The 21,549-nt window shown below is 38.5% G+C and overlaps 9 protein-coding genes across 9 annotated transcripts; 5 read left to right on the plus strand and 4 right to left on the minus strand.

The window, feature by feature from the left end:
• Window positions 1-141: 141 nt before the first annotated feature.
• On the plus strand, window positions 142-2,895 carry C9374_014192 (uncharacterized protein; the record flags this gene model as incomplete). Its single annotated transcript, XM_044690152.1, has 1 exon — window positions 2,224-2,895. One exon carries the CDS (start codon window positions 2,224-2,226, stop codon window positions 2,893-2,895), a length of 672 nt encoding a protein of 223 aa, XP_044553624.1.
• Window positions 2,896-3,135: 240 nt separating this feature from the next.
• C9374_014193 (uncharacterized protein) lies at window positions 3,136-3,531 on the minus strand (the record flags this gene model as incomplete). The annotated part of the gene is made up of 1 exon (XM_044690153.1): window positions 3,136-3,531. One exon carries the CDS (start codon window positions 3,529-3,531, stop codon window positions 3,136-3,138), a length of 396 nt encoding a protein of 131 aa, XP_044553625.1.
• A 1,502-nt stretch (window positions 3,532-5,033) lies between these two features.
• C9374_014194 (uncharacterized protein) lies at window positions 5,034-7,757 on the minus strand (the record flags this gene model as incomplete). The annotated part of the gene is made up of 1 exon (XM_044690154.1): window positions 5,034-7,757. The coding sequence occupies one exon, from the start codon at window positions 7,755-7,757 to the stop codon at window positions 5,034-5,036; it is 2,724 nt and encodes a 907-aa protein (XP_044553626.1).
• Window positions 7,758-7,793: 36 nt separating this feature from the next.
• Window positions 7,794-8,702, minus strand: C9374_014195 (uncharacterized protein; the record flags this gene model as incomplete). Its single annotated transcript, XM_044690155.1, has 4 exons — window positions 7,794-8,392; window positions 8,467-8,479; window positions 8,551-8,571; window positions 8,643-8,702. 4 exons carry the CDS (start codon window positions 8,700-8,702, stop codon window positions 7,794-7,796), a joined length of 693 nt encoding a protein of 230 aa, XP_044553627.1.
• A 301-nt stretch (window positions 8,703-9,003) lies between these two features.
• C9374_014196 (uncharacterized protein) lies at window positions 9,004-10,429 on the plus strand (the record flags this gene model as incomplete). The annotated part of the gene is made up of 2 exons (XM_044690156.1): window positions 9,004-9,020; window positions 9,346-10,429. 2 exons carry the CDS (start codon window positions 9,004-9,006, stop codon window positions 10,427-10,429), a joined length of 1,101 nt encoding a protein of 366 aa, XP_044553628.1.
• Window positions 10,430-10,721: 292 nt separating this feature from the next.
• C9374_014197 (uncharacterized protein) lies at window positions 10,722-15,029 on the plus strand (the record flags this gene model as incomplete). The annotated part of the gene is made up of 1 exon (XM_044690157.1): window positions 10,722-15,029. The coding sequence occupies one exon, from the start codon at window positions 10,722-10,724 to the stop codon at window positions 15,027-15,029; it is 4,308 nt and encodes a 1,435-aa protein (XP_044553629.1).
• Window positions 15,030-15,452: 423 nt separating this feature from the next.
• On the minus strand, window positions 15,453-16,541 carry C9374_014198 (uncharacterized protein; the record flags this gene model as incomplete). The annotated part of the gene is made up of 1 exon (XM_044690160.1): window positions 15,453-16,541. The coding sequence occupies one exon, from the start codon at window positions 16,539-16,541 to the stop codon at window positions 15,453-15,455; it is 1,089 nt and encodes a 362-aa protein (XP_044553630.1).
• Window positions 16,542-16,828: 287 nt separating this feature from the next.
• C9374_014199 (uncharacterized protein) lies at window positions 16,829-19,817 on the plus strand (the record flags this gene model as incomplete). The annotated part of the gene is made up of 2 exons (XM_044690161.1): window positions 16,829-17,458; window positions 17,814-19,817. 2 exons carry the CDS (start codon window positions 16,829-16,831, stop codon window positions 19,815-19,817), a joined length of 2,634 nt encoding a protein of 877 aa, XP_044553631.1.
• A 243-nt stretch (window positions 19,818-20,060) lies between these two features.
• C9374_014200 (uncharacterized protein) lies at window positions 20,061-21,181 on the plus strand (the record flags this gene model as incomplete). The annotated part of the gene is made up of 4 exons (XM_044690162.1): window positions 20,061-20,162; window positions 20,232-20,396; window positions 20,516-20,682; window positions 20,728-21,181. 4 exons carry the CDS (start codon window positions 20,061-20,063, stop codon window positions 21,179-21,181), a joined length of 888 nt encoding a protein of 295 aa, XP_044553632.1.
• Window positions 21,182-21,549: the final 368 nt, after the last annotated feature.

A 21,549-nucleotide genomic window follows, 5' to 3' on the forward strand; every position in this document is an offset into this window, starting at 1 on the left:
TCATTCGTTACCCGAGCATCATTAGTGAATTTATTTCATTCATCATTTGGAAATACAAAGCGCGTTTTGTTTTGTTTTACAAATTTCAAGAAACAAAATTTCAAACAACAACAATTCGCGAATAAGAATTAGAATTGGACGATGGCGAGTTACAATGAACAATCACACTTGTCTTCATCTCCCAATTCGCCGTCTTCGATGATGTTTACAAAAACAATTCTTTCGAAACCGACTTCTTCGTCTTCGCTGCTGTCAGTTGCCAGTGCGTATACCACTGGTTCGACGTCATTGCCCAATCATCATCATGGACAGGTATTGACATCTATTGGAGGATTGTTATCGGTTTCGTCGTGTTTGACAGGTTCGAGTGTTTGTTCGGCTCCTTCAGAAGCATCATCGCTGTCACTTGTCTCTTCGATGGATGAAGAGGTAGATTTACGTCAACAACTTCTCGAAGATGATTTTACTGGAATTGATTCAAAGAATTCATGTCAATGCTGCCAAAGTTTGTTTCAAACTCGACCATCCTCCTTTCCAGAAGGTCAACAATTACATCCTTCAAATGAGTGTCCAAATGTAAATAACAATAGAATTAATGAAAACAATCATGAGCATGAGGAATATACACAAGAAGATGAATCTCATGAGGTTGAAGATTGGTGGAAATTTGAAATTTTCCACATTCATCAAACCCTCAAAGAAGAAGACCCCTCGACCTCACCAGCTGTCACTAATCAAACACCAGCCACGACTGTTTCTTCTTCTTCAAACTCGATCGCCTACGAAGATTATTCTCCAATTCTCTCAGCTCCTTCATGTTTAGGTTCTTCTCCACTCATTTCCTCTTCACCACTTTTAAATAGTCCTCGCACCAATTTTATATCTAATTCTCCAAATACGGCGTCATCCCTGTTGCAAGTGACATCGAATAATGAAAATGAACACTTTTTAGAAGCATTGTATTTGAATCGATTGTCCAATGCCATTCAAAGAAAACAAAAGAAATTGGAACAAGCTCTCAAAATTCACCAATCGAACTGTCAAGAATCTGCTTCGATTGGTCCACAAATTGTCACCTTTGTCTTGTCAGAATTGAAATTAGACGAATTAGTACATTCGAAATTGGCTGGAACGAGAACGTTACTCGTTCATTTAGCAGCTCGACATAACCGATTAGATATTTTGGAATTTTTAAAATCATGTTGTTGCGATGAAAAGTGTGAAAAGAAAGCTTGTCAACATTCAGAAACATCCTGTTGTTGCTGCTCTCCTCAATCTCCTCTCCCAGAGACAAGTGACAGATCTTGTCAACCTTCTCATATCCAACATTCCTCTTCATGTCTCTCTCGACGTGTGGCATTATGGACTTGTATCGACTCGAACGAATGCACTCCATTATTTTACTCCTGTCAAGGTTGTTCCACATGCAATGCTCACGATTGTTGTGTATTTTTATTGGTTCAACTTCAGACCTTAATGGAACGAACGTGTTCTTCTTCGTCGTCGTCGTCGTCGTCAAATATTTCACACTCCGCTCAGTACGACTCGATATCCATTCACAAAGCAGATCGATTTGGAAATCTTCCCATTGCCATGGCCTTTAAAAAACGAGATTGGAAAATGTGTGATTTATTGCAATTATTTGGAGCTTCTCTAGATGCCAATCATGGATCTTTTGGAGAGAGTCTTCTTCACACAAGTGTACGAGATTTAGATTTCTCTCGAGTCGAGTATTTGAGTCGTCATTGTCCCAAATCCATTCTTAAAAAGAATCAAAAAGATGAAAATGCACTCTTTGCATGTTTAAAAGATTATCGAGTGGCACAAGCCAAATCAGCCACTTCATTAGCAGAATATCACAAACAAGCGTCGTGTTCTCCCATTCGAACGTTGGTCAATAAGAGTGCACCCAAAGAAATTCGATGTCAATTCATTCAACAATTACTCGAAAATGGAAATGAATTATTTGGACGAGAAGCATTCGAAAAGGCACTTGTAATGAAAAATCAACATGGAAGAAATTTCTTTACCGAAGCAGTTGCATTCGGTGACGTTTTAGCCATCAAGACCATTCTCAATTATTTCACATTACAATATTTGGTGAATGTTTCTTCGAGACATTACGAACGATCGCGTGAAAATCATCGAAAATTGTTGGACTCGCTCATATTTTCAAAAGATCGACAAGGAAAGAATGTGTTACACTTGTCGTTGGAATTTGCAATGAAACGAATGAACAAATTTAATCGAGAGGATTATCAATCGTGGTTGGAGAGTTTTTGTTTTATTTTGACATGGTTGGAAGATTTTACCTTGTCGTTTAGAAATTGTCAAAAGTCAATGTCGTTGATGAACCCTCCTGAATGTGACAAACTCTTTCATGAAAAGGATTTTCAAGGAAAATCAGCGATTGAGTATATTGAATTTGAAATTTCCTCAAATTTGGAATGTGACAAGAGATGGTTGAATGCTTTGGATTTGTTGAAATGTTTCGAGTGCAAGTATGTTGCAGCGAGAACAATGGAATCGATTCATGGAATTACAACTCATGCCAATGTCATCACAACACCCAAACACAAGAAGGGAATTTTGTCAGCTCTGTTTATATCGAGTCAGTTGTCTGATGAACATGTTCATCCAAAATCAATGAGTAGTAGTAGAAGTAGTAGTAGAAGTAGTAGTAGCAGTAGTAGTTTGACGTTGAGTTCCACGAATTCTTCATTGACGGCACATTCAGTTTCCTCTTCCTCATTGAGTGATAGTCTATCCTCTTCGAGTCAATCGTCATCGAAATCAACGAGTCAGCACAAAGCTGCCTCGATGTTGAATCCACGCCAACAACATGGAAATGTGTTGAAAGAATTTATGAGGAAATTGTCCATGAAAAAGCAATAATGCATTTCGAATCATCTTTCCACTCCATTAAGGATGCCATTTAATATAAATGTTGAGGAATAAATGTTTTTATTGATGAATGGAATGGGCAAGTTGTTTTAACAGCTGTGTTCTCTCGACGTCACTTTCACTATTATTATTATACACAATAGTATTTATTGGTTTCACAAAACACATGACCAACAAACACCTTGACTCTCTTCAGCATGATGGTTAGTAATGACTTCACCACATTCACATTTAAGGAGGTGTTTGTTGTTGTTGACGAGCAGCGGCAGCTGCAGCTTCAGCATCTCTTCTACCAACCGTTGTTCCCACAGCAATTGGAATAACAATAATGGCACACAACCATAGACAAGTGACAGCAGCCAATGTGGCCCAAAACATGAGCCAACTCAAACGACCCCATTTTCTAGCACGTGGGACATCACTTTTTCTGTAACGCCATCCCAACATGTAAGGTAAACAAGCCAATGGATTCAATGTGAAAAATAGAATCAACGAGAGAAAGAATCCTGTCCAGAAACGGTCACGTGCATGATGTGCCTCTTCACGTTCATAATAACGATTGTCGTATTTGAGACCACCGGCACCTGAAGCAGCAGTTTCGGTTGGATAGGTTTGTGTGTTCATCATTTTCAATGAGTAGTGGTATGAGAAGTAGTAGCAATTGTCGAGAGTGGTTAATGATCACTTCTTCTTAGTGGTTTGTTTTTTTTGAGTTGATTTTGGAGTTTTAACGGATTGCTGCTGTTGTTGTTGCAACAGAGAGCACGCTGTGTGAGGAACAGTCATGGTTGACGACCAGAGTTTAACACACACAGAGAATGGTCGAGAGTGGAGTGTTATCATTGATTTCTCTACAAATTTGGTCACTTCCCAATAGTCGACGTCAGTGATGCGTTGTTTTCATGCAGTATAGTGTTCGTGCAAATATGTTGGTATGAATAAATCAGGAATTTTCACTCTTTGAGAATGTATGAAAAGTTTTCTTTGTAAATTCTTAAATTGGTTATTTGCTGAAAAGAGCTTGATGGTCTGTTGGTAGTATACAATTGGAGAAAAAGTGTCGAAATTTTGAAATGCTTGGCCTATTCTCAAACCTAACAAGTTCAAACGAAACTGGTCAAGAAATTTGTTAATTTTCTAAAAAAGGAGAATGAGAGAGGAGCTTTTCATATATTACGCAAGATAACGTCGAAGAGTCCAGTTGTTGGTTGAGTTTGAATAGAGGTTGTGATGATCCTTCCTTGCTAGATGGAATTTACAATTATTGTCAAGTAAGGTTCGTTGAAACCTTGGTAACAACCACGACAAGCGATTGTCCATTACATGACATTCCATAATGGATCTAAGGGTTTGTCCATGATCGCTGCAAGACGTTTGTTTGTATTCTGTGATTCGCTCGCTTCTCAATTCACTCATTTCTTCTAGTGAATCATGAAAATATGTTCATTGGCCCCCATGATGATGAGGAATGTTTCATGGATCGGAACCTCACTACTGAAGAAAAGCCTTATCTTTTTTTCTGTGATAAATATTCTAATGGTTCTCATAGAGATGGGTCGTCAGAGGATGTTGGATTTTCCTCTTAATTCCTCATCAGCTCTGAGTTTAATGAAAGAAGTAAATCCCTCTCTCAATCACCAATTCAACTGCAACTAGTTGACTTGTAATGTACCAAAACTGTGAAGTATCTAAGGATGAATCAAGGTATTCTCAACTGGTGGATCATCAAAAAAGATCATCATTCATTATTAATCTTGCAAAAAATTGATCATGTTCAACCTGAGAAGTGTTCCTCGGAGTGGTTGTTTGGGACGAATACAAATGAGAATACAAATGAGAATACCAATTCCATTGACACTACAACTTACGCCAAAGAAAATGATGGCTACGCTCTCCAACCAATCAGAAAACACTGCCGGATCGAAAAAAATTTGAGAGCTTATTTTTTCTGTGAACAACAGCACACGACCAATTTTTCGATCCCACACATCGTTCTTCATTTATTTCTTTGCTTTCTTCGTCGAGCCAGAGCATGTGCAGGTTCAACTCTCTTGGCCTTTGCAACAGGTATCAACATGCCTTCTGTTCTCGCTGTTTCGTCTTCCAAATATTGATTCAAATTACTTCCTTCAGGCAACCCGATTCAAGGTTGAAATGGTGTAGTGTTGGTAGTCTTTAGGTACGGTCACACATTGGTCCGAACAGCTATGATTTTCAAATACAGTTGTGTCTTCCTCTCGATAACAAAGTTGTTGAAGAATAGATTCATCATCGTTCACCTTCACAGTGTAATCGGAAGCAATTTCCTGCTTTCTCTTTTCCTTGAATCTCTTTGGCTGGCAAAGCATGAACGTGTTTGGAAGAACAGTGGAAAGAAAAAGTATTCTCAACTTTCGGAACAAAACCTGAGCCAATAGCTTTCCTTTTTGGCCAAGTTTAATGGTAGAACGAACACCGGTAGGTATTGGTTTCTTACAAAATGTCTCCATCAATAAATCCTTGTTATCATCAACATTGTCTCCGAGAGCTGACCGAACTTTGATTCCGTTTGATGAAAAATGCTCAAGATAGTCTCTAGTATTGGACAAAATATAATCATAATAGGAATAGGGAGTGCCACCACCTTTGCTTGATGCTCCTTCTATTGATTCCTTCTCTTCAAGATGATTGCTTTCGAATGCTTGAGTTTCAAATTGCTTTACATTTCTGACTCTTCGCTTGAGAGCTAAAAAATGTTTCGCTAAGATATGAGCATACCAACATTTACCTTGGAATCCTTGAGCAGCAGCAACATAAATATTCCAAAACAACGATAATGATTCCGAAATGACTTGATCCGATGCATTCTTGTCAATATTATTCAACAAGCATTTCAATGCGTCCCACAACATTTGTGTTTGTTCCTTCTCGAAAAACGGAGACATCACTCCAACATTGTTCAGAAGAATGTTGCATGTGTTTCCATGAAGAAACATACGAACATCATTCCATTCTTCGTCTTCAACTTTCTGTAAGCCTTCAAGTCCCTTGATTTTAATAACAGCATCCCAAAACTTGTCTTTCTCCTTAACACCACTCAATGTTATTCTCAAAACATTTTCACACAGTCGTTCCTTTGCATGAAGGACGCAAATAATAATATTGCATGCAGGTAGTCCAAGAATACAGCCCAATGAATCCTGTGTTCTGGGTTTGTGGTTTTTGCAACATATTGGACTACATGTGTCGCAGTATGGGCACCACGATCCTTGTTTCACTCCAGGACAGACCACACCTAACGCTTTCAAATCCATCGTTAAAAACACATCAATGGAGCAATGATTCGATTCGATTGTTATTCCGTGCTTCCGAATAATCTCAATTTCCTTTCGGAAATGATCTGCCACATGAATGAATTCACTCTCATCTCCAGACCAAATTGCAAGTGGAACGCATATAGCTCGAGATTGACCTGTTCCGAAGCATTTGCTATTGATCACAGTAATGGTCAAAGTAGTCAGTTTTGAATTGGCAGCATAATCAAGGTTCAATGCAACAATTAAATCCTTGTTATCAATTTGATCCTCTTTACAAAGTTGTATCTGCTTTTTCTTCATAAAACCAATCCACTTCTTGTGCTGCAACACATAACAACATACAGTGGGGAGAATTGAGTGATAAATGATTTTTCGATCTCCATCTAATTCTTTAACCTTTACATTAAATATGTCAGTGCAGATTAAGTCTGTCGTTGATTGTGCATGCAATAAGGTAGGTGAGGGTGTTAAATTTTTGACATGTCCTTCTGTTCGAAGTTCGTCCACGGCCTTATTAGAAATCACTTTTCGGTTTTTAATAAGAACTTGCTTTAAAGTGTTTTCTTTCAATTTGAAATGTCTTGCACTAGTTTTTTTCTTGTTTTGGTTATCGTTGTCATTTCTGTTACGCTTTTTATGGTTCTCTGTTTGGTGGTTCTTAATTTGAGACATCGTATTACTTTCTTTTGAGAAGAAGGTTTGTTCGTTGCATGATTCTTGTTGTTTTGACATACTATAATCCATACTATCCAACAAACCTTCCTCTTTCATACGATCTTCGTTCAGCAATCCTTCCCTCCGTAACATCCCAAGAAATTCATAAATATCTTTAAATTGATCCATTTTGCAAATAATATCGTGACCTCCTAATCGTTGTAGCAGCTTTTCTTTTCGCTTCGTCTTGGTTCCATAATTTGCATCACCAAAATAGTCAGTGCATTTGTAATTGAAAGAATTGGTAACAATATCATCAGTGATATGAGTTAAGCCAAGATGTTGTTTGACATCAAGGAAATATCTTGCTTTTAGCTGAGAAGAGGTCTCTTCTAAGCATATTCGGTCGTTGGAACAAACTTTCCCAACAATAGACGTTATTGGGGGAGAAGAATTGTACTGATTTATTAATCGTTGCTTCCATTTGAACTCCTTTGATGAAGAAGAATGTGTTGGAAAATTTGAAACTGGTTCGCTCACTGATTCGTTTAATGATGATGATGATGCATGATTGTTGGTGATTGTTGGTGATTGTTGTCTTTGAGATTCGGATGTTGTAATGTTGTTGGTCAACAATAATGGTGATGGTGTAGGAATGAATGTCGAAGGCCATGAGTATGAAGGCCAGAATATGGGTTGATCAATGTAATCTTGCGACAATTGTTGTTGTGAATTGGGCCAATCATAGGATTGATTGGTGTTAATTTGAGACAACTCGTATTGTGGAGATTGAAAGTTCGGAATGAGTTGATATGTTGGCCAGTACAAGGATTGATTACTGTTGATTGGTAGCTCAGGTTGTGAATATTGAGAATTTGTTTGGTAGGGATAAAATTGAGACATTTTTGTTTTTAATAAAATTAATAATTTATTTCAATTTTAGAAGAAAGTAAATTCATCATCATCGTCGTATTTGATCTTGGTATCGTATGACATATGCATGAACACTTCACTTGACTCTGTTTCAAGTATAAAAGAAATATTCTTAACTTGCAATAGGTATTCAGTTGTGACCACAGAATTGTCTTCCTGTGAAATGCAACTCTTGACAACTTGTCTTCCCCAATTCTCAAATAAATCCAGAACTGGTAAGGTATCTTTAAAACGATATCCAACACAGGGAACTTTGTACTTAATTCCATGCCTATAGATCATTCTGTCAGAGTGGAAAAACGTTGCTCCCTTCATATTTTGAAACATCAGTTGAAAGGTTTCTGTTTCAATACAGCCACAACTAATGGAGGTTCTTCGATGAATACCTCCCAACTTCAGCATTCTGTTAATCTTGACTCGGGCACACTTGGCAAAAAGTTGGAAAGATCTTGCGACGTAATCTTGTTCTTCTTCACAAAGGTCAAAGTAACTGTAGTTCAGAGGTTCAATTCGTGGTAAACCATGCTCAATGATGATATCTTTGAAATCGTAAGAGCTAGTTTCTTCTCTGCGTTGTTGTTGGATTTGTGTTGTGATGGGATCGGCTTCATTGTTGTTGTTGTTGTTGTTTGGAGCATCGAACATCATTGCATCGCCTTCATCTATGACAATCTCGTACATATTGGTTGTTGCTGTAGATTGGAGTTGTTTGATTAGAATCGTCATAATGATTCAGCCAAAATGTTGCTATTGTAAAACTTACGTTATTGTGTGCTGTAATCTTCTAACATAAAATTGATACGTATATTGATGTTTACGTCAAGAGTTCAATGTTGATTGTCTTGTCAAACCTACGTGTGTTGTTTTGTTTCGATGATGAAAAAGGGCCACACAAAAATGCGGCACCAGAGACATTTTATATTTTTTTTTGTTGTAATTTGCTGTGAGCCAAATCATCATTTTCTTGGCCGCGAGCTGGCCCAAGCGACCGTGGTAAGTTGTAGTGTCATGTGCTGTTTCTGAATAATATGGTTGGAATATTCTCTTCAACGCGTGCGTTCAAAACACAGTGATGGTGCAGAAACGTCGCCAAAAAAGACCAACCGGACTCCAGTTTACAATTTTTTTTAGAAAAAAATAGGCATTTTTTTCTCGCTTATTCCCTCTCGGTTTCTCTCTCCGTATTCATTTTAATTATTATTATTGCTTCTTCATCATGTCCGCTTCTAAAGAGTATGTTGTTTTTGATTTTGTAAATGTGGAGAGTGATCCGAGACTGAACGGGTTCTTTTTCAACATTTTTTGAATAATGAATTTATTTCATGATGAACGTTTTGAATATTTTCAAATATTGTTCATATGGTTGTTCCATGCCCCCCAATGCGTTGAATTGTTGTTGATGATTTTATACTCTGGTTCCATCTTCAACTCTGTCGTTGCACATTCCTTGCAATGAAATGTTCATGAAAATTTTGCACCTCTCATGGCTCATGATACATTCCAACCGCGAACATTTCTTTCGCTATTCAACCCTCTCATTGTCGTTCATGAACAATAGTCAAATTTTCGACACTGTTCTCGACGCCATTGGAAACACTCCTATGGTTCGTTTGAATCGCGTTCCAAAGAACCATGGTTTGGAATGTGAAGTTTTGGTCAAGTGTGAGTTTTTCAATGCTGGCGGTTCTGTTAAAGACAGAATTGGCAAGCGAATGCTTTTGGAGGCTGAAAAGAGTGGTCGTATCAAGCCAGGTGACACTCTCATTGAACCAACATCAGGTAATACTGGTATTGGTCTCGCATTGACTGCAGCTGTGAAAGGATACAAGATGATTATCACATTGCCAGAGAAAATGTCCCAAGAAAAGGTCTCTGTTTTGAAAGGTTTAGGTGCAGAAATTATTAGAACCCCAACTGAGGCTGATTGGAACTCACCAGAGTCGCATATTGGTGTTGCAGCTCGTTTGAAGCAAGAAATTGGTGACACTGCACACATTTTGGATCAATACAAGAATCAAGACAATCCATTGGCTCACTATGAAGGTACTGCCGAGGAAATTATTAGACAAACTGGTGGTAAAATTGATGTGATTGTCATGGGTGTAGGAACTGGTGGTACTGCCAGTGGTGTTGCAAAGAAGCTTAAGGAAAAAATTCCAGGTATTATTGTTGTGGGTGCTGATCCAGTTGGTTCATTGTTGGCCGATCCAGAACATGATAAGGTTGGAACTTACCAAGTCGAAGGTATTGGATACGATTTTGTTCCTGATGTTTTGGATAGAAGTTTGATTGACATGTGGGTCAAGACTGAAGATAAACCATCATTCACAATGGCTCGAGAATTAATTAGAGAAGAAGGTCTCTTGTGCGGAGGTTCATCAGGCACTGCCATGTATGCTGCTGTTGAAGCTGCTAAAAAGCTTGGATTAGGTCCTGATAAGAGAGTAGTTGTCTTGTTGCCAGACTCTATTCGTAACTATTTGAGCAAGTTCTTGAATGATGATTGGATGATTCAACGTCAATTCATGGAAGGTGATCCAATTGCCAGCAGAGAACGTGAAATGGAACAATTGAAGAAGAGAATGGAGGTCTTGGAGAAGGAAATTGCTCAATTGAAGAATGCCAACAATAGTCAGAACTAATTTTTGGAGAGTTTCAAATTGTATTTCTCACAATTTTCACTAACTTCAAATATCGTCGAATAAATTTTTATTGACCAATGCTTTGTATTCGTTCCCAATTTCAAATTGCTTCACAAACGCAACATTCCAACAATAATTGGAACCCGCCGTTACACTTCAAAAAAAAATACGTTATCTTGATTGCTATCCCAAAGGCTTTGGCTGCATTTTCATCAATAACAAGCAAGGCTTTGCAAGCCATATTATCCCGAACAATAACAAACATCCATATAGGAATAGCAATTCATTGAATATGAACAACAATCTCGACAAATATCTTTCCGAGCTGAAGGCCAAAAGTTCTTCATCATCCAATAACAGTACTAATAACAACTCGAGTGCCACAACTTCTTCCACAGCTGTTTCCAATAGCTTTACATTTAAAAGTAAATCAACAGCCTCCGTCAGTCAGAATCAAGCACTTCCCACAAAATCAACTAGAACCAATGTAAATAAGACCTTCGGAACAGCAATAACAACCCGATCGAATCCTTCAGCACAAACCACCACTTCTAGTGATACCCCTTCGGAAATATTATCAGCCTATGGATCAATTTTAAATAATAATAACAACAACAACAACAATACCAACAACAGACAACAAAATCACAATGCTCCTTCCATGGCCATAAAGAAACGAAAATTTGACGATTTCCATGAAGAGGATCATCACGAATCTCCGACTGAAGAAAAGCCTTCGTCATTTATCACTGCCTCTACTCTGCTGAATAGCAAGTCGTCCAATACTGCTTTGAATTCCAATAACACCTCATCATCGTTCGTACGACCCAGTGTACGAATTAAACCAAAAGAAAATGGCAGTATCACGAGCAATTTGACTGTCAAAAGTAATAATATCACCACTACTGCCACAAATAGCAACAAATCAAGAAAATTGTGGAAAGACAAAGACGAAGAAAATGCAGAGCTGGACGAGTTAATGTCATTTTCATCCACAAATGGCACAAAACAACAGTCAATTGATGAAATCGTCATTACTGATGATATTCTTGATGAGGATGAACCAATTTTAACACCTCCAGATTTCAACTCCAAAAACAATTCTGAACCTACAGCACAGTCATCGAATAGCAAAACAGGTTTTGACCATGATCCTATTCTTGACGAAGACGTTCTTGGTGTTGATTTAATTTTGGATGAAGAAGAAGAGTATCAACGTAATAATCTCAATGATGACTCCACATTACAGCATTCATCTACCTCAATCAATAAGACTAGCATTGCAAATGGCTCGAGTACTAGTGTAATTAACAAGACCTCTTCGACACCAAAATTTCAACCTCCACCCACAAAGAAATTTACCTTACCTTCAAAAACCAGTAGCTCATCCTCGTCAGAGCCACAAACAACAACAACCAACATACAGGTCTCAAAGAGCATTTTACCAAAAGCCTCAACAAAAGTGGCTCCACAAACACCCAAATTTCCTGCTAAATCTTCCTCCTCTTCGACAGTTCAAAACTCAAAATCTGAAGCTGAGTTACTGGAAAGTTATGACAAATTGTCGCGAGAGCTTGTTGCCCTATTGACAGACTGTTTGGATTATGCTGATAGTCTTGACCCGAATAGCGAAACCTTGATAGATTTCATGTCACAAAAAGCTCAACTCGAAGCGTTGAGGCAAAATCTTTCAGATTCAATGTCAAATATTTCCTCGTCATCAACTACAAGCACCACCAACAATGGTTTTGCAACGCCCTCAACTCCTGCCTTCTCATCGTCTCGCACTGTGACAACACCATCTCCCTCTATTTCTTCTGCTTACGGCAGTAGTAGGCCACAAACAACCTTCTCTTCCTCGACCATTCCAACAAACAATTACAGCTCTTCAAGTAAGAATGTCACTGTTTCTTCCGCCATTAACAGTTATGCGAGAAGTAATAATCACACCTATGAGTTCAATAACAACAATGATGACATGCAAGATGACGACTATTCTCACTATTCCAACTTTGATTCGTCGCCCACAAGCATTAGAGTTGATGATGATGAAGATGTTGTTTTCACAGGCAGTCAAAAGAGCTCAGCATTTCCCACAACAAGCTCATCCAATAACTATGCTGTCAATGTTGATGAAGATGACGGATTTGGTGCAGTTATTCCATTCGATAATAACAATAATGACAACTATTCTTCAAGATACAATAATAGTAGCAGCTCATATTCATATAGCAGCTCGAGCAGTAGCAGTCGAATGCGATCCCAAACACAATCTGAACATGCCTCTACTTCTCACGACAATTCCTATTATGCCAATGAAAATTTCGAATGGAGCAGAGAGCTCAAGAGTACCCTTAAAGAAGTGTTTGGTATCAATTCATTCAGAAATTTACAATTGGAAGCAATCAATGCTACACTTTCAGGAAGAGATGTTTTCATTATCATGCCAACTGGTGGAGGTAAAAGTTTGTGTTACCAACTTCCAGCAATTATTGGTTCTGTAGGTGTGACCATTGTCATTTCTCCACTGCTCTCCCTTATTCAAGATCAAGTCATGTCTCTCATCAACTTGGACATTCCAGCTGTTTTCCTTACGGGTGAACAAGACTCTGAAACAACCAAACAAATTTACAGAGAATTGGCCTCATCAAATCCAAGCTTCCGTCTTCTCTATGTAACACCTGAGAAAATCTCTGCAAGCGCATCATTTGTAAACATTTTACGAAAGCTCTATGATCGTGGACTTTTCAAGAGAGTTGTTGTCGATGAGGCTCACTGTGTGAGTAATTGGGGACACGATTTTAGACCTGACTATCGAAAGTTAGGCGTATTCAAGGACGAATTTCCCGATGTTCCACTTATTGCTCTTACTGCCACCGCCACTTCACGTGTTCAACAAGACATTATTCATCAACTCAATATTAAGAATTGTGTCAGTTTGAAGGGCTCCTTCAACAGAACTAATTTATATTACGAAGTGAGAAAAAAGGCTTCTTTGGAAAAAACTGCAAAGGAAATTTCGGATTTTATCAATGACAAGTATCCCAATCAATCTGGAATTGTGTATTGTTTGAGTAAGAAGGATTGTGAAAAGATGGCTGAAGAGCTCACCTCTCTCGGTCACAATGTTGGAGTGTACAACTCAGACGTAGCGGCAGCTGATAAGCAAGATGTTCATGAAAAATGGAGTCGTGACGAGTTGAAAATTATTGTAGCTACCATTGCTTTTGGTATGGGAATTAACAAGCCGGATGTACGTTTTGTCATTCACCACAGCTTGCCCAAATCCATCGAAGATTATTATCAAGAATCAGGAAGAGCTGGCAGAGACGGTCTCGAAAGCCACTGTATCTTGTTCTATTCATATGCTGATAAAGCTCGTCAGCAAAAATTTTTGGATAATGAAAAGGCTAGCAAGAATGGCTATGAAAACATTAACAAGATTGTTTCCTATTGTGAGAATGATTGTGAATGTCGAAGAGTTGTACAGTTGAGACACTTTGGAGAATCTTTTGATCCAGCTCAATGCAAAGGAATGTGTGACAATTGCAAAAATGAAGCTCCAGTCGAAAAGAAGGACTACACCAAAGAAGCATCATCTTTCCTCAAATTGGTCAAAGATATTGGAAATTTCAAATCGACCATGTCGCACATTGTTGGAGTTTGGCGAGGTTCTAAGGCATCTAAAATTAAGAGCTTACAGCATGATAAATTGGACGGACATGGAGCAGGAAAAGATCTCAACAAGAATGTTGCTGAAATTCTAGTATCGAAACTCATTTGTGATGGATATTTACTTGAAAAAGTTCATGTAAATGAACAGTATGGTGGTAGTTACAGTCAACTCGGTGTTTCATCGTCAGCCGAAAGAATCATTCAGGGACGAGACAAGTTTGAACTTCTCGTGAGAAGCAAATCCAAAAAGACCAAAGGTTCTCTTGAAAAGATGTTGACAAAGGGATCTGCATCCTCTACCACAATTAATTCCAATACAAAGAAGAAGAAGGAGTTTGAATCCATGTTGAGCACTGCCCTTCAAGATAAGAGATCAGAATTGGCGAAGCAGAAAGGTCTTCGTCCTTACAACATTTTGGCTTCAAAAACTTTACAAGAGTTGATCTCCCAACAACCTCTTGATATTGAGTCCATGTCAGCAATCAGCGGAATGGGTAAAAATGTTATGGCAAATTATGGTCTAATTTTCTTGGAATTGATTCGATCCATGAGATCGAAAGAAATGGGAGATTGCCAACCACTTACAGATGCTGAAAGAAAAGAATTTAGTGAAAAGTACAAAACTTCGACCAAGTTGAATATTCGAACAGCAGCTTCGAAAACACCTCAACAACAAATTGAAGATGACAAGAATGATGATGAGTTAGATTTGAATTTGGACGATTTGGAAGATATCACTGATCAAGTTGGCAGCAGTAATGTTAGTGCGGTTGAACACAATCAAAACTCAGATATTGACATTTTAACTACTGAAGAATGGGAAAGTTTAGAAGATTTGGTTGAGCAAGAGTTTGGTGAGCCATCTCAACCTCCACCCAAACCCTCAGCAAAGAACCAACCAAAGTACAGGTTTAAAAATTTATAAAACAACTCTTGATCTGCACAAGTTGCTCTCGAATATTTTCAATTGAATTTTGTTGAACGTTGCAGAAGGAATGTTTATTTCCGTATTGAACCTGTCGTTGTTTATTTTGCTGAACCACATTTTAAATGCTCAAGTTCATGCCATCCAGCGACAATAAATACAACACGCCTCTCCTACACTTGTTTCTTCAACAAATTCTTCTGTTAAAGAACACAACAAAGGCTTCCGCTTTTGTCGCTCACAGTTCATACAGTCAAAGACTGTAGCGGGATTGTCGCCATATTCCTGGCAGGCGTCCCGTCCAAAATTATTAAGAGAATTCAACAGATCTTTGAAGGTCTTTCTAGCTTCCAAAGTTGGCCATTCGTGTGAAATATTATTTCTCGACAAAATTATCAGATCGATTAAAATCTAAAGTTTCATTTACATTTTAGAGCGCCTAAATCCCAGAATTTGATTTAATCTTCTTAATGGAGAGTTCTCGACATCAAATGCACTCGATTGATCACTTAGTGGTATGGCCCAATATCCATAAGTTTGAATAAATGTGAAAAAGTGAAATTTCATATTGCTGGAAATTGCATTATTGTTGCCCTCTTCCTCAGAATGATTTGTCTCATCAACCACACGATGACTATTGTTTCCATTACTGTCATTCAGAGTCATTCCACTACCAAGGCCTTCACTAATTTTTGAGAGAATAATATTTGCAAACCACTCCTCAACACGAGCTTGATTAGTACCTTCTTTCAACACTCGTCCAAAAATATCTTCATATAATTGCATTCGATAACTTTCGAATGGAATGAAAACGGGCTTGTTCTTTTTTGTAGTGTTGACCATGTCATGTGACACGCCAGAATCATTCAAAATTGCAAGAATTCCCTCAACCGAAAACCCATTCATCAAATGCACATGAGGAATGTGATGTTTCAACTTTTCATGCTGATCCAGTTGTAGCTCACGAACTTTTCTCATGACTGTATTCATCGTTTCGATATATTCATCCACACTCAAAGGATTGAGCTTGTGAGTCAATATGAAACATTTGGGAAGAAGTAAACCCTCATCATTCCGACTCGAATCGACAATAGTGTTAGATAGTTCAGGAGTGAAGGATTGATGTTGATGAGGAGGAAGAGAATGATTCTTGGAGGCGAGAGGAGGTAATGGTACTGAAGGTACATCTCTGTGAGGAGCTGAGATCTGAGATGATGGATTAATATCATTTGGCGTGTTGAAATATCGACCTGTGATGAGAGGATTGTGTTGAAGGTAGTTGGTGGTGGGTAATCGTTGGTAAGATAAAGTTGGTGTTGAATCATTGTTGGGAAGAAGTTTGATTTCTCTGGCTCGGATAGAGTCTTGGAGTTGAGGAATGTGTTGTTGCTGAGTAGTGGTTGATTCGTTGGGAAGATGGTGGTTGCTGGTGCTGGATGCGTCTAAAGCATGGATGAAAAAGTCTTGACTGAAAATCAATTCTAGTGGAGTGGTAGGTGAATGATTCATCATCACGGGATGGTTTTCAAGTTGGAATTTTCAATAATAATAATAATTGGTGATGGATATAGGAAGACGATGCACGGGATAGCTGCTTCAAATTAATTGAACCTGAAGAAATATGGTGAGATCACTAGATTCTCTTTCAACACATCCTTTTGATGATGATGAAGAGAATTGAAGAGAGCCGAAACACACAGACGACTGCTCCACGTGGTACAAAAAAACCGTTAATTTGGCCTCACGCACAAGCTTACAAAAGGATATTTTTTTATTTTTTTTAATTCGTTAAAACAAAAATGCACACCTCGTTTGCTCCCTCTCACCATCAGCCACCTTCTGATGATCACCTGCATCATCAAGAAGAAACAAAATATCATCATGGTGAGGGCTTTCAAACATCTTCTTCCTCTCAGCACAACATGATGGATGTACATGATGATCCGCATCCACCTGAGGAACACGATGATCACTTGCGAGAAGACCATCACAATAATAACGGCATGTATCAAGAGTATCTTCATAATGATCATCATCAATCGGCCTACCACGATGTGAGTTATGAGCCTGTTGTAGAAGGTTCACAATCCGTTTACCACCAACACGTACACTCGTCGACGAGCAGTAGTGGTGGAGCCAGTTCTCATCACCATTCAGGCAAGCCAAAGAAAGACCTCCATGAAGTCGAGCTATGGCTTTGCTCGAAACTGAATAGTGATTGGAGTTCGGAACGAATTGTCTCTCAAATTAATGAGGAGACTCTCGAACTCTTCATTGATGACCACTCTCACCATAACTATGACAACTTTTATAACTTGGGTGTTTCCAACTCGCAACTGATCAAACTTCGCTTCATCATGTGCTGCCTCTCCATCAAGAAGAAGCAAATGACTCCAACCCTTGCCTCTTACTTTTGTACATTATTTAAGGTATGTTGTATGTTGTTGTTGCGAGTTTTTTGACACAACCGTGTTGTTCGTGTTGATGTTTTGTTCGTAACGTCTGCAATGGTCCAAACTCGCTTCTCCAATTTTCACAACAACCACCTGTTATTATATTTCATCCCTGCTGCTGCATTCTGGATGACTCGATTTTTTTTGTTAATAATTTGGTTGGTTTTTTGTTCACTTGCCACTTTCACTTTTCTTTGGGACCTTCGCTTACAATGATTGTTGTAACTCAACATTTATTCTGTGGCAACAACAACAAATGCATGTGTGAAACAATACCCTTCAATGTTGCACTCTATTGAACCTCCTCTTGGTTTCATTCCCTTCCGTATAGAATATTATCGAAAATAAGCGTGGAGAAGATGACTGGGTCAGAATGATGGCAGAAATACTCTATCTATTCCCTGAACATTCATGCATTAGGACCGATATTCAGAAAAGCATACTACACGAGCTCGAGATGAGTGATGAATATGAAGCGCATGAAAATGACTCTCCGCAACGATACTTTCAACAAGCTATCAAACACTTTCAGGCCCTTGCTATGAAGCAAGATGATGAGAATTCGTCATTGTCATTACAAAAGCTTTCCTACTCTCCTGCCACTTCACTCAAACCAACAGTCTCCAAGTACTTGAATGTTCATCCAGAGAGTATCGATAGAGCCATGAAAGAATTGGAGGAGAAGAGAAACTTTCTCGAAGAATACTCCAGCACGGATGGAAAGAACCTCAATAGCAATCTATACTCACTTCGTCACTACCAACCTTCCAACAAACACTTCACTCTAAGATCATCTGCCTGTAAAAATCTCATTGAACCACTTAATTATTTGGACGAGCTAGAGAACGAGTCCTCTAAGAAGAATGTCAGTGTGAAAGTTTCACCTCTCAAAAAGCTCACTCCTTCTAGACCTCCCTTATCTTCATCAGGATCTACCTCAACTCCAACCAGTGCCAATCTCAATAAGAACAAACTCCCTGGACTCAAGAAAATCTCTTCAAATTTACCTTCAACACCTAAGACTACTCTCTTAAAGACTCCTCCTCCTTCACATACTCCCACGACTCAACTCATTTCACCCCCATCAGCTACTTCCAACTCTGCTCCTAGATCTGTTTTTCTCGAAGATTCGATTGCCTTACAGAGAATTAAAGAGCAGCAACAAAACGAGAAGAAACGAACCTCCAACAAACAGTTAACAGAAGAGCAGAAACTAAAAGAAAAAGAACGAAAGAAGCAAGAAAAGCAAGAGCTCAAGGAAAAGAAGGAGAAGGAAAAGCTCGAGAAGAAGAAGCAAAAGGAAGAGCTCAAGAGGAAGCAAATGGAGGAAAAGAAGGCTGCTCAACAAGCAGCTCTTGCCAATGGAGGAGCAGCCGGAACAGGACGAAAACGTAGAAAGAACAATCCTGCCAATGCAACACAAGACAATGCAGATCAGAATTCCATGTTGAGTCCTTCACAGGATCCAAATGTTGCAGCTGGAATGCAACACGCTCACCCCATGTATGGTACCATGTTGAATCAGGCTGGTTATTTGAATCCAATGTTTGCAGCCAGCGCAGGAACTCCAGGAGGCTTCCCACCATTTGCTGCCGGTCAGTATGCAAACTTGTTGTCGAACACGTTCTTTTCACCTCCACCTGGTACAGCACAACAGGGTACTCCACAACCCAATCAACCCGGAATGCCATCTGTTTTAATGCCCAACATGGGAAATATGCAAGCTCTAGGTAAACCTCCACAAGGGGATCAGACTAGTTTCACACAATTACTCGGTATCAACTCGTCACCAAACACAAGACCACCCAATAATTTATTGCCTCCACCATTTGCACCACCAACTGGCGTTTCATCATTTCCAAATGTATTATTCGCTCCAGGAGATCCAGCCTCAATGAACATGCTCATGAGAGGTGCTCAACTTGGTGCTAATCCTTCTGCAGGACAACCTCAAATGCGTCAACCACCAAACTATCCAGTGAGTAACTTCCAACAACCATCTCCTACTACGACTACGACTGCTGCTACTCAGAATCCTCCTCAGACTGCTCAAACTGTAGTCAGTGATGAAGAGAGAAAGGCCAAAGTTGAGACCTATCTCAATGGCAATATTTTGAAAGATTGCAATAGGGTATCGGAGGAAACACGAAGCAAAATTTTCAACTTTTTGATAGGCAACACAAACTCAGAGGGTGGCTTTGAAGACAAGCTTCTCATTCATGAAGAGGTTGATAATGATGAGAAGAGACAAATTTATTTCCATATGGATCACACCAATCGAAAGTGGAAGAAGATTATGCAAAAACAGAATAATATCCATAGCGGATTAGAATAAATGAATCGTTGGTTTTGCGTTTGAAATTTGTCACACGTGGTACCATTTCGTTGCTTGGAAGGTCTCTCACTTGGGATTGAAATTTCATCATTTTCACATCAAATTGATTGGGAAGGACGAATAAATTTTGTTCTTGCATTCACTCGAACTGATTTTCACGCAACCTGTCAACTTGTAGCATTTCTCAATTTCAAATAAAACAAAAATTGTTCACAACAACCTTCAATCATACACTCCATCATCATGCAAAGTCAAATCATGACTTACACCAAATTCGTGAGAAGCACTCTATTACGAGTGGCCAACAAGGAAACTGCAGCTGAACAAACCAAATACTTTAAACATGTAAGTGCACTTGCCCGAGGACGACCATTGGAAAACGAGTTAGTTACTCAACCGAATCATGATGCACAGGTCATTGATTTTCATGGATTAAAGGCTCCGATGGTAGAAAAGTGTTGGAAGGAATCACTCAAAGATCCTCTTCAAACGAAATTTCCAAATGTTTCGGATCAGTTGAAAGTTGCCTATGAATTGATGAAGAGTAAATATTTTGAAGAGAAGAATGTTGGAATTAAGGTGAGTGAAGCAATGATGAAATGATTGAAATATTTGAACCATTTAATGATGATATTATTGAAATATTTCTAAATTTGGAAAAAATTATTGGTATGAAATATTGGAATATACCTCATCAGATACTAGCTGGAAATGTTTCAAAAATTATTCCAAAACGAAAAAAGAAAAAGACTGGACAAGATTCCATAGAAGATGCATTGAACGGCCTAAAAGTCATTACCGATCTTGATGAACAATTATTTCAAGATGAACATATTTATGATTGGGGAACTTGTGATACATTGAGGTAATTATCATGACATGAATATTGTTGATTGATCATTTATTATAGTTCTCAAGTAATTTGTGAATTAATTAAGAGAGATTCTTCATTGGGTTCAATTGTTCAGCAATGGAAAGATTCTTCAAATATTTGGCAACAACGAAGTGCCTGCGTGAGTTTTGTCAAAATTGCTAAACATGGAGAGTTTAATGATATTATTTTTGATATTTGCTCCACCACAGTTCAAAATAAGGAAAGATTTGTGCAATTGGGAACGGGATGGGTGTTGAGAGAATTGAGTTTGGCAGATTTGGATGCTGTGACCATGTTTATTAAACGAAATTATTCTAATTTCAGTCGAGAAGGTCTGAGATATGCCATTGAAAAGATGGATTCCAAGTTGAAATCGAAATTATTGGCTTATTCAAAGGGAGATTCACAAAGTGAGGTTGAAGAGGAATCGTCTGAGGAGAGTCATGGCGCTAGTAGTGGTGAAGAGATGGAAGATCAATATGAAGAATAAATTACCATTTTTTCAATAAATTGCTGAATGTTGCTGATCAGGGTTGTTCACCCAAAACGAGAACAAGCACAGAGCTCTCTTTTAAAAAGTGTGAGAGTGAAGTTTATTAGTGAATACGGTGAAAAATTGTTTGGGTTGATGACAACTTGGTTGAATCTCCAGAGTGACAAATTATTCTGAAGTCGACATTAAATAATGAATTCTCATATTCAATGCTGTAGTGATTAATACTTTCATCTTTTCCCATTTCCACAAATAACTACCAGCTTCTGCATGAGGAGGGAAATAAATCTCATCTGCCATTGATGGATAAATCAAATTCTGATACCACATATGACCATGGAATAAATCATGTTCGTAAATTCGAC

Source organism: Naegleria lovaniensis, assembly GCF_003324165.1.
Source record: "Naegleria lovaniensis strain ATCC 30569 chromosome Unknown tig007, whole genome shotgun sequence".
In the NCBI taxonomy this organism is placed as follows: Eukaryota; Heterolobosea; class Eutetramitea; order Acrasida; family Naegleriidae; genus Naegleria; species Naegleria lovaniensis.